Genomic DNA, 13,061 nt, shown 5'->3' on the forward strand with positions numbered 1-13,061 from the left:
TTTCAACTTGTGCAAGTCTGACATCTGTCAATCTACAAACAACGAAGAAGAACGAACAGTGAAGAAAGAATTGTATAAACAATAAAATCAAACTCTTGTCTCCACCATACCTGGACACACTTTACAGCATTTGCCTTCTCTTTTTTGTGGGTATTTGCAAGGGTACTCCTCTGGACAGCTGATTTTCTTACACTCTTGCTTGGTAAAATTGCATGTACAAAGGACACACTCCACCACTCCAAATGCACGGAGGCTTGGGTGCCACGATTCGCCGTGAGAATAGGTCTTCCCGTTGGACACACAGACTGCAACAACATAAGTAACAGGCTTTGCACGGGCGTCTATAGCATTTATGTCAGTTTCTTGTCAAACATCAGCGGGTGATTATATACATCTAATACATTTAAACAATTTATGAGCATATTAACCTCATTGACTGTATGTACATCAGCATATTGACCTCACATGTACATCATTACCATGGTATTTAGTGAGAACCAGTTCCCAAAGCCTGTGAGTTTTGATTAAACATATCATGAATAGGAATTGTAAATCTAATGCAAATGCAACCTATTCTCTTCTATTCCGACCTAAAACATTCTAGAATATTGAATGATGTTCGTTTCCATTCTATTTCTCTATTTGATTCTATTCTCAGCTATCACATTCTATCAGGTCCTATTATTTGGTAATATTTTCTGGGGTTTGACAGAGCATCTGTAAAACAGACTCTTGGCTTACAATATATATAGAATGTGCTGTGGAAACGCCCCATTCATGCACGGTTTCGTCGGCTAGTTTCTTTCAGCCATTGATTTAAGACTTAGTAAGTCACATCAGGACTCAGCCCAATGCACTATTCAGTCTCTCACCTTTTTTATTTTTAAGGGCCCAGTAGCTCACCCATCAATAAAGGCTTACAAATAACAAGACAAAACAAAATAATCATTGTCCAAGACAATGGTTGGCTGGGAACGCCAGACCAGTTTACATTGCCAATACTTGCTTATATGTTCTTTTCTAGATTGTCTGTTCAGCTTCCTAAGCAATAATAAGGCACAAGAACACCCAGACTCCATACCAAAGTTAGCCATGCTACGTTTTAAGCTATTTTGTAAAATAGAGATTCTGGGGCCAAGCCACAAACTGCATTCTGTATTACAATTTGTAGTTCTACAAAATGTACTACAAAATGCTATACACAAAACTATGTGTGGCATTTACTTCTTCTTTTCTATCTTTATCTGTGTGGACATCTGCAAGTATACATTATACAAATATACATTTTAGTAGTAAATGTAGGAGGATCAGAGGGGAATGGGGATAATTACTACTAAATGGGTGGGGAAAATTGAAGGTGTGAGGAGGGGTTTAGTAAGGGACAGGGAGTAGTTTAGGGATGTATGTTGTAGGAAACTGTGTTACTGATAGAGCTGGGTGAAACCCTACTCAATCAGAAACCACAATTTTTGTCAGGTGAAACACAATCAAACCCCAAATTAACCTGTGCTTAACCCTCTGGTAAAGTGGCACAAAGTAGTCAGGGTTGACTTAGAGGCAGTGTGCACTATGCAGTACTTCAAATAGTAACAAAGGGAGAACAAAACACTCAAAAAAGACCACACCATATAGAAAAATAGAGAACAATTCAATAAATTATTTCACACCAGAACATCAAAATCCAATCAGTAGAACCTGAGGTATGCAATTTTAAAGATTTAGGTAAAAATAGTGCCTAGAAACACAAAGTGCCAACTGTGGTTATCTGGTTAGGCCAGACAGGACAAAGTCACAAATTCAGGTTGGCTGCAATGGGCTGCGGGTTGGCTACAAGTGGCCCAGTTAGGCCCACTGAACAAAGGACCTTAAATCCTGGTTTTTGAGTGTTGCAAAATCCCATGTTGAGGATGCATTGCACAGCCGCACTTTGCGGGCTTCATGTGTCACCATCGAGGATGTCATTGACAGAGGATTGTGATGTGAAGTCTTGCATTGGAGATGCATTGCTCAGCGACTGTTCTGATGAGGCCGTCAACAAGGCTTCTGATGCAAGGCCCTGCGTCATCATTGAGGTGTCATTAAGTCAGGTTTGCGATGTGAAGTCCTGTGTTGGTGACACGTTGGTCCGTTGTGGTTCCAAGAAGCTGTGTTGGGAGCTCCTACATCAGGGATGAGTCGCACAGCAGCAGTTCTGATGCGGACTGTGAGGAGATGCATTGTATTGCATTGGTTCTGCCCAAAAAAACACCGCCGGGCAGAAGACCTCCAGGCCTGTTTCCAAGAATCCAGGACTGGGGATGCATCACCTGAGGGGAAGCCAGACTCATAGCAGATAGAGTCAAGGTGCTGGGTACATGGTAGTTGGAGCCTATTCTGTCCCAGAGGCTCTGATCAGGAGGCCTCCAATTAGCCCTTGGAGTCCCTCTGGTGGCCCTGGGCTCAAGAAGCAGGTCCAGTCCTTCTCAATCAGCTGGGTACCAGAGTAGCACTCAGTCTTGCAGCAGAGCAGCACAACAGTCCTTCTGAGTCTACACAGGTCTAGCTAATGAGTTGGACCTGTGGGTCCAATATTTATACTTGCTGCCAACTTTAAAGTAGGAGATGGTTCTGGATGTCCCCTCCCCAGAGGTGCTTGGAATTTCCTTCCTCCCTGCCCTGTCCCCAGCTTTTCTGGGGGCACAAAAAACCTACTGTCAAACCCCTTGTGGCTGTGCTAATGTGAAGCCTTTGAGATGTGCAAGAGTGGTAGGTGACAGCTCTGCCGTCCTTATCAAGTTAGAGATGGTCCATCCTGCCAAAACCTATTCTCACTTTGTCTCACTGTCTGGGAGCAATACACAAAGACCATCTATCAGCTACATCCAGTCATATGGAGCTGGTTACAGACTGCAGGCATCAAATGGTTGAGACAAGAAAATGACAACTTTCTAAAAGTGGCAATTTCAGAATTGTGACTTAAAATCAGATTTTACCATTAAAGAGGCTTTTAAATTCCATTCTTTAGACACTAAACTTGAAATTTCTACATGCTCTCAATTGAAGGTTTTTACTTATTAATTGTTGTAAGGTAACCCAATGTTATCTTATAGAAGAGACAGTCTTTTAAGCAGTGTAAAACTAATTGAAGAGCCTTTCACTACCAGGATATGTAAAAGTTAAAAACATGTCCCAAATTTTACAATACTGTGCACCCTGCCCTCTGTGCTGTTTAGGGTCTACCTTAGGGGTGACTTATATGTATATATATTTAAAAAAATGATTTGGGTCTGCCAAAAGGTGTATTTTACCAAGTGGAAATGTCAGGTTAGAAATGCACACACAGGCTGCAATGGCAGGCCTGAGAGATGTTTAAAAGGATGCTTTAAATGGGTGGCACAATAAGTACTGTAGGCCCACTAGAAGCATTGAATTTACAGGCTCTGGGCACATATAGTACCACTGTACTGTCGGCTTATAAGTAAACGAAAAGTGAAAACTGTGTGTAAACCAATGTTACTGTGTTTGTGGAGTAAGCACACACACGTTAGCACTGGTTAGAAGTAGTAAAGTGCACTGAGGTCTAAGACCAACAAAAATGAGATCAGCAAAAATGAAGGCGTAAGACAAAACATTTGGGGGAATCCCACCCTAAGGCTGACACGTCTAACAGGTGTCTATCGGCCCAAAAAACGTAAGCCCATTCCAATTCACAAACTTCACTTCTACAGCCAAAAAGAGACCCAAAACTGTAGTGAAGTAGTCCAGCTCAGAGATGAAGTGACTCCAGTTCAGAGATGAAGTGCGTCTAGCCACAAATGGCCAACCACTGGTCCTGCACCACCCTTCCATAGCAGTCAATTACTTTATGGACTTAAAATAAAACCACATAGGCAATAATGTTAAATTGAATTAATTTAAATAGTTAAAAATATAAATAAATATTATGTAATTTTTAAAATGTATAAAAATAACACAAATTTTTATTTAACTATAAAATATTTAAATACATTTTTGCATTTGAACACTAATGTAAAAAACATGTAATTAAATATAAGTAAAACATTTTAATTAATTCCGTTCATCACTTTTAATAATTGTTAATGCATAGTAAAGATTTTGTTAACTTTAGGTAGGAGACTTTTTTTCATTTAAAAAGGAGTCAAATGTATTTATTAGTGATGTAGCATTTTCCTTAGTTCTATATTTAAAATACATTTATAAAAAATTATTCACAATAATATTTATATAAACATTATTTAACTTTTTTAATCAAGTTTAATAAACTTTTTTACATTTAAATCCCTGCCTTCATTATTTTCTGTGGAAAGGTCTTGCACTACAAGAGGTTTGCCCTGCATTGTGGGAGACTTACTGCTGCTTTTTTAGTAGTAACTTACACTTACATTTCAGGCTCCCCCCCCCTCTTTAAAAGTAGTGAAGTTGTTCAAAAGCATAAGAGTAATTTTAAAAATGAAAATCACTCACAAATGTAGTTTACCTCTATGAATAGCCTAGTGAGTCTGCAAACTGAGGCGGGGCGTATTGCGCTCCATAAGTCAGGGTTAGAGACATCTCTGCTGCTTCAACTTTTGAGCTAAAAACTATGGTGTTTTGTCAAAGACATTTGAATGTTTAAGTCGTTTGATTAGTTGATTAAGAGCTTCAGTTTCATTTTTCCATCACTTTAAAACTTGTGCACTTGGGAATTTCGTGCAATGGAAATAAAATTATACAGAATAAGGGAGGCCAATGACCAGTTATAGGCCTCAAAGGGAAGTTGACAAGTGCCCACTTGTGTGAACTAAATGCGCAAAAACGAGAATGCAAATTGGTAGACGGTAAACATGCACATTTTCAAAAAGGAATGAGCACACGGCTACAATTTTGTCGTCAGGAAAGATTGTGCCAGTTTCACACACAAAAAAAATGTGACTTGCAAGTTTCAGGTACACCGAAGAATAGAAAATGAATATAAGGAGTCACTGAAAAGAGGACAGGCAGCGGGAAGGCCCTGAGTCAAACACCGCCTGTGCACAGCCAAAGGTCATGGCCGCTGGCTGGCGCGCCTGTACGATTTTCATGCACAGCTTTATCAGGAAAGAAAAGCAGAAATTCGCTGAAAAAAAAGTTAAAGATTACTTATGATTCATGGAATAATGAACAAAAATAAACACTGAAATTTTCTGGTATGTACCGCACACGATAATCGATAACTGATGCCCCCAAATGTGAGTGGGATTTTGCCCTCCCTGAACCATCACGAAATCTTTACTTTTGTGTTTTTTTCACGTTAAGCGAAACCTAAACGTCACTTTAATGACTACTCCACAAAAATAGACAAAAACACGAGAGCACACTGATTTAAGAAAATAGCAGCATGAAATGTGGGGGGCCAACAGAGAAGGTCGTACGAGGAGAGGAAGAGGAGAGAAAACTAGGTGCAGCCCTAACTTAGAAAAGAACAGGCGTATTTGCAAAGTTTTCTGCTTGTGACCCTCACCAAAAATGCCAAGAAAATTTGGAATCTGAATTGCACTAGTGAAGAGCTGTGCGAAGTAATTAGATGACTGGCCATCAGCAGCGGCTCGCCGGAGTTACAGGGGGCAGGGCGGGGTGGAGCGCGTGGTGGGGTGAGGGGGGGTAAAGAAATTTTAATTAAAAAATAATAATAATAAAAACTTACCTCCAAGCAGCTTCTCGCCGCACCGCTCCTCTTCTGTCCTGCAGGCAGGCACAGGCTCCCAGCCTGCCCTGCGCCAATCCTGACGCTGCTCTGAGCAGCGTCAGGATTGGCTGGGAGCGCCCAGCCAGAGTGCTCCCAGGCAGACTGGGGGCCTGTGCAGGATCTCTCCAGCCCGGCTGGAGACAGCCTTCTGCGCATGTATGTTTGGCTGGCCCCGGACTGCCCTCACTGCTCGCCACCCCATAGCCCCACCCCTTTCACAAGGAAGATACTCCAAACGGAGGACCCGCCACTGCTGGTCATGCGTGGAAATCACATTAACTATATACAAGTTACAAGGATTGAGGTTTGAATTGAGAAAATGAATCCATAACATGAAGAAATAATGCTGATAGCATGATCTGAAAGAAAAATAAAGTGCATGGGCTTTATAAGAATAGACACACAAAGGTGGGAAAATCCACTGAACAAAAAACAATTGCCGCAAGGTATGGCCATATTCCCAAGTATCTAAAAGGCACTGGAGTAACTAAATGTCATGCAGAAATATTTTACGTGTGCATTACTCAATTAACATAATTAATAAAGGAAAATAATTGTGTTTACACCTGTGCACGGGAACATATGAGTTTCCAGAACTCCCTTAATGACTGTGCAGGTTACGCAATCCAAATTTTCCAAATTACACTTGCTTTTCATGCCTGTTACAATACCTTCTTGAGCCCTGACAAAGTTCTAAAGATACTCTCTTGAGGAATGAAACACTTGTTAGCCAGAAATTCGAATATACTGTGGACAAACAAATAAAGGAAACGAAAAAAGTAGGTTACTGTACCATGGGAGACGAGTGGGCTCTGCTTTCTGTCAACTGCAATAGACACTTAATCAGGGCTGTGAGCCACGTATTATATGCAGAATTAGTGACCCAGTGCTTAGTGGGTGTTTTTCCAGTGGCATTTCTATCAAATGTGTGTATCTTATTGTCACGTTCTCTCTTGTGATGGTTTGTGAGCACAAAAGTGTTTGTGAGTTACAGAGGATGAGGTGTGAAATGTTGTAAGGAATCTTATCTTTTTTCAAAGATACCCCCATTCTTAGGATAATATAAAGGTGATGGGTGGAATGCTTAAAAAATGATAAAGACACATTCCAGTCAATCGTTTTGTGTATGTCATGCCACATCAGAGATAATTCATGTTCAAACTATCCTTGTTCGTGCTTCAATAATAATAGTCCACCCTGAAATGTCAGGTCAGAGCTCCCCTTCACCCTAATACCCTAACACAAGCAACCAGGGCCCGGTTTCAGCCTACTTCGGCCTCGTCAGTGAGGTGTAGCTTCTTAGCCCCTCTCACCCCTCACAGCCCAGGGCCCACCTACCTTCTTTTGCACGAGTACATGGCTGTGTGCGTGGACAGCGTGTGTGTGTGCATGAGTGTGGATAAAGGGGGACGGTGTGGATGAATGTGGATGAAGGGGGTGTGTGGATGAGTGTGGATGAAGGGGTGGGGTGTGTGTGCATGAGTGTGAATTTGGAGGGGGGGGGTGTGTGCATGTATGCTGATAAGTGGGGGAGGGTGCATGGACATGTGTGTGTGTATATGTGCCTGCAAAAGGAATGGGGATTCCTGTCGCAGGGTGCATGACTGCCAGGCTATTCGTGGGGGGTGACCTCCGCGAAAAGCCTTGCGGTCTGCTGCCTCGTAAAACGGCCGGCTGCATTAGGGCTGGCGCTGACCCGGAGGTGCTCACCGACGCCCACGTCGGTGTGACCGCACAGGCGGGGCCAGGTGGTGTTGTGGCAGTTTGGCTGCAGACCAACCGCCTATCTCATAATGCGCGGTCTTCACCATCGGGTCCGCGGCGGGGAGGCCGCCAGCCTCGTAATGAGGGCCATTATGCCTTAAGTTTGACACTTTCAGTGGCATGTAATCATTGCCAGTTACGCTTCCCTAATCATTCTTTCATCTATACCCCAACCTTCTCTGGGTTCAACTCAGGTCTTCAAAAGAGCTTACATGTCCCTCATAGCACACACCACACAAGAGGGGTCTGTTTACTAAGTGTATGTCCCAAGATGTCTGTAGAGACTTCTGTGTACAGCTCACACAGTCCCAGCAGCCTTTCTTAGGCAGCTGTAATGTCCCCAGTGCCCATAACCCTGAGGCCATGCTGCAGCGCCGCGTGTGAGTAGCCAGTGGGAAACCATAGAGAATTGCACGCTGCTGCTGAAATATGTGGTGATACGTAGGCCACAAGTTAGATTCCCAGCATGCTGACTCCTGCGGCCATTTGTCTGAGCTCATTAACTTGATGCCATAAACTGGGAAATAGTAGCACACGTTGTATACTCCACTTAAAATGCGCAGGTGTGTGGAATCAAACATTATGTAAAAACAAGTTACGATTAAACAATAGACAAAGACTACATACCCCCCTTCCCACCCAATAACTACTCCATCATATATCCTTTAGCTCCAGCTCTTCAAACATAATGAAGGAAGACTCCAGCACATATCTGCAAAGTACCCTCATGCCATGTGTGAGACTTTCAGCTTGCCTTGGCAATTTAACTGGCAGCAAAAGGGATGAAAGTAAAAAACAGAATTCAGGCAGACCTTACCAGTGCTTAATTTGTAAAAATTTAAATGCCAGTGCCCCAGGTATTTTTCAGAAGGCCTCCGTGGTTGGCAGTACCCACTGTCCCTGCTTGCACTGCCAGATGCACACAATGCACGTGTAACACTAGATATTCCAGGTGACCTGAAGGTGTAAATGTAGCCAGAACCCATTGCATTTATTTTTTTGTTATACTGGATTCGTTGTGCATGAGCTTTGCTTAAAAATAGAGACAGCTCCACCATGGGGTAGACTGTGATGAATAAGTGCTGGTAAGACCGGCACAAATTAAGCACTGATTTACAGAGATAGCATGACACTTTCTTTTGGCAATAAATACAAATATTTGTTTTTGGCTTTGATATGACGATAGCTATGGATTTTAAGACCAAAATATTGGCATGACCACATGTCGCATTAGTCTAACATGTCCTTGGTGGTGCTTGGCAGGGCTGCCCTGTGAGGAACAGTCATAAAAAGGTCATGTTTACTTCTTATAGTTTCCACCATTTGCCCTTACAGGAGGATTGAGGCTATTCAGGAGAGAAGGGAGAGTCTAAGAGTGAACCCTGAGATGCCATTGGCGTCAAAGCCTGAGTGGGGTCACTTCCGTTATCCCTAGCATTGTCGTGAATCTACGTCCACAAAATCAAATTTGGAAGCTTGAGTAGCAAATCAGAAGAACAATGCTCTTAAGGTTTATTCACTGGCTTCTCCAAAGGAAATGTTTGAAACCAGAGCAAAATGCAAACAAAAAAATTGAAAATGCATGGAAGTAGAATCATATGGTGTGGCATTTATGGTTTTAGTTATGGCGAGATATGGACTGTAAAAAACGCTGCAACACAAAACTGTCTCTGAAAAATGCATCACTTTCAAAAGCGAAATATTTTAGAGGGCAGCCATAGTTAAATAGTAAATATTTATAACATGTTTAAGATGTTATCATTCTGCTATTAATCATTTTATTTTGAAAACGTGCTTTCCCATATTAAGAGTTAAAGGCTGTCATTCGTATTTGAAATTTGAATTCAATTGTGTCCAGATGTGAGGCTCTGGCTTGCATTTGACATATTTTTCAGGACTCCTGTTGTGAGAGCTAGAGCCTTTATGTGGAGCTTATATGGCACACCTCATTGGTCTTATCACTTAAAGCTTTCACTCATGCTTTCTTTTACAGAAATGTACATTTTCATTCTATGTACCCAAATACACAAAGCAATTCTATGGACATGGTGCTGAGGTCACTTCTCAAACCTTGTTCCCATTGCTTATGCATGTCGCCTTTGTGTGCAGAAAATAAAAACAGGGATTAATGCGTGTTAAACCTGTTCGCCTTAGGGTGGTCTTCCCTCCAACTTTTTGTCTTTCTTCTCGATTTTTCTGACCTAGTTTTTGCTGGTATTGAGACTGCATGCTTAATGTAGGAAGTTGGCTCTATATGTACTATTTCAAAGTAAGAAATAGCATGCAGAGTCCAAGGGTTCCCCTTAGAGGTAAGATAGTGGCAAAAAGAGATAATTCTAATGCTCTATTTTGTGGTAGTGTGGTCGAGCAGTAGGCTTATCAGAGGGTAGTGTTAAGCATTTGTTGTACATACACACAGGCAATAAATGAGGAACACAGACTCAGAGACAATTCCAGGCCAATAGGTTTTTGTATAGAAAAATATATTTTCTTAGTTTATTTTAAGAACCACAGGTTCAAGATTTACAAACAATACTTTAAATGAAAGGTACTTCACTTAGGAACTTTAGGAAATTTGAATTAGCAAAATAGCATATACAATATATATTTCACACAAATGGCATATAGCTATTTTAAAACTAGACACGCTGCAATTTTCAACATTTCCTGGGGGAGGTAAGTGTTTGTTAGTTTTGTAGGTAAGTAAACCACCTACGGGGTTCAAAGTTGGGTCCAAGGTAGCCCACCGTTGGGGGTTCAGGGCAACCCCAAAGTCACCACACCAGCAGCTCAGGGCCGGTCAGGTGCAGAGGTCAAAGTGGTGCCCAAAACGCATAGGCTTCAATGGGGAGAAGGGGGTGCCCCGGTTCCAGTCTGCCAGCAGGTAAGTACCCGCGTCTTCGGAGGGCAGACCAGGGGGGTTTTGCAGGGCACCGGGGGGACACAAGTCAGCACAAAAAGTACACCCTCAGCGGCACGGGGGCGGCCGGGTGCAGTGTGCAAACAGACTTCAATAGGTTTCAATGGGAGACCAAGGGGTCTCTTCAGCGATGCAGGCAGGTAAGGGGGGGGCTCCTCGGGGTAGCCACCACCTGGTCAAGGGAGAGGGCCACCTGGGGGTCGCTCCTGCACTGGAGGTCGGATCCTTCAGGTCCTGGGGGCTGCGGGTGCAGTGTCTTTACCAGGCGTCGGGTCTTTGAAGCAGGTAGTCGCGGTCAGGGGGAGCCTCAGGATTCCCTCTGCAGGCGTCGCTGTGGGGGCTCAAGGGGGTCAACTCTGGCTACTCACGGTCTCGTAGTCCCCGGGGAGTCCTCCCTGTGGTGTTTGTTCTCCACAAGTCGAGCCGGGGGTGTCGGGTGCAGAGTGCAAAGTCTCACGCTTCCGGCGTGAAACGTGTGTTGTTTCAAAGTTGCTTCTTTGTTGCAAAGTTGCAGTCTTTGGGGAACAGAGCCGCTGTCCTCTGGAGTTCTTGTTCCTTCTAGATGCAGGGTAGTTCTCTGAGGCTTCAGAGGTCGCTGGACCCTGTGGAACGCGTTGCTGGAGCAGTGTCTTTAGAAGTGGGGAGACAGGCCGTGAGAGCTGGGGCCAAAGCAGTTGGTGTCTCCGTCTTCTCTGCAGGTTTTCAGCTCAGCAGTCCTTCTTTGTCTTAGGTTGCAGGAATCTATCTTGCTAGGTTCTGGGAGCCCCTAAATACTCAATTTAGGGGTGTGTTTAGGTCTGGGGGGTTAGTAGCCAATGGCTACTAGCCCTGAGGCTGGCTACACCCTCTTTGTGCCTCCTCCCTGAGGGGAGGGGGGCACATTCCTATCCCTATTGGGGGAATCCTCCATCTGCAAGATGGGGGATTTCTAAAAGTCAGAGTCACCTCAGCTCAGGACACCTTAGGGGCTGTCCTGACTGGCCAGTGACTCCTCCTTGTTTTTCTCATTATCTCCTCCGGCCTTGCCGCCAAAAGTGGGGCCGTGGCCGGAGGGGGCGGGCAACTCCACTAGGTGGAGTGCCCTGGGGTGCTGTAACAAAGGGGGTGAGCCTTCGAGGCTCACCGCCAGGTGTTACAGTTCCTGCAGGGGGAGGTGAGAAGCACCTCCACCCAGTACAGGCTTTGTTACTAGCCACAGAGTGACAAAGGCACTCTCCCCATGTGGCCAGCAACATGTCTGGTGTGTGGCAGGCTGCTAAAACTAGTCAGCCCACACTGGTAGTCGGTTAAGGTTTCAGGGGGCACCTCTAAGGTGCCCTCTGGGGTGTATGTTACAATAAAATATACACTGGCATCAGTGTGCATTTATTGTGCTGAGAAGTTTGATACCAAACTTCACAGTTTTCAGTGTAGCCATTATGGTGCTGTGGAGTTCGTGTATGACAGACTCCCAGACCATATACTCTTATGGCTACCCTGCACTTACAATGTCCAAGGTTTTGCTTAGACACTGTAGGGGCATAGTGCTCGTGCACTTATGCCCTCACCTATGGTATAGTGCACCCTGCCTTAGGGCTGTAAGGCCTGCTAGAGGGGTGACTTATCTATACCTATAGGCAGTGTGAGGTTGGCATGGCACCCTGAGGGGAGTGCCATGTCGACTTAGTCATTTTATCCCCACTAGCACACACAAGCTGGCAAGCAGCGTGTCTGTGCTGAGTGAGGGGTCCCCAGGGTGGCATAAGACATGCTGCAGCCCTTAGAGACCTTCCCTGGCATCAGGGCCCTTGGTACCAGGGGTACCAGTTACAAGGGACTTACCTGGATGCCAGGGTGTGCCAATTGTGGAAAGAAAAGTACAGGTTAGGGAAAGAACACTGGTGCTGGGGCCTGATTAGCAGGCCTCAGCACACTTTCAAATCATAACTTGGCATCAGCAAAGGCAAAAAGTCAGGGGGTAACCATGCCAAGGAGGCATTTCCTTACACTTAACCACTGCTAATCAGTGCTGGAGTGCTTGTGCTGTCTCCTATAAACATGGTGACATTGGCATATCCTCTAATTGGCATTTTTAATTTACTTTTAAGTCCCAAGTAAAGTGTACTACATGTGCCCAGGGCCTGTAAATTAAATGCTACTAGCGAGCCTGCAGCACTGATTGTACTACCTACTTAAGTACCCCATTAATCATGTCTCAGCCATCATTGGGGAGATTGTGTGTGCAGTTTTAAACTGCTGTTTCAACCTGGTTAAGTAACCATCTTGTCAGGTCTAAACCTTCCTTCTTAATACATATGTTACCCCTGGAGTAGGCCCTGGACAGCCTAGAAGGCAGGGTTCATTTTTAAAAAAATCGTAGGACATGTACTTTTATGTTTTACACCTTCTGGTAGTCAAAAACTCTTAAATTTGTTTTTCACTACTGCAAAGCCTGTCTCTTCTATGGGATGACATTGGAGTTGCTTTACTCCATTTAATAAGTGTAATTTCCAAGTGAGAAGAGATAATTCCTTCAAGTTTGGTGTCTCTGGAATTATAATTTAAGATTCAGATTTATGGTGAAGTTAGATTTTAAATTGCAATTCTGGAAATGCCACTTTTAGAAAGTTGGCATTTTCTTGCCTTAGCCATGTGGTGATAACAACACATCTCTTGTCACATAATTGGGCGTAG

General features: G+C 43.8%; 1 protein-coding gene across 1 annotated transcript in view; it reads right to left on the reverse strand.

Annotated features, from left to right (window-relative positions):
- Positions 1–13,061, reverse strand: part of CHRDL1 (chordin like 1) — a 632,262-nt gene that overhangs the window by 66,334 nt on the left and 552,867 nt on the right. Inside the window, exon 8 of the mRNA XM_069211416.1 lies at positions 111–305. Within this exon, the coding sequence (XP_069067517.1) occupies positions 111–305 (195 nt within the window). The remainder of the gene's footprint in view (positions 1–110; positions 306–13,061) is intronic.

Source organism: Pleurodeles waltl, chromosome 2_1 (genome assembly GCF_031143425.1).
Source record: "Pleurodeles waltl isolate 20211129_DDA chromosome 2_1, aPleWal1.hap1.20221129, whole genome shotgun sequence".
Taxonomy (NCBI): Eukaryota; Metazoa; Chordata; class Amphibia; order Caudata; family Salamandridae; genus Pleurodeles; species Pleurodeles waltl.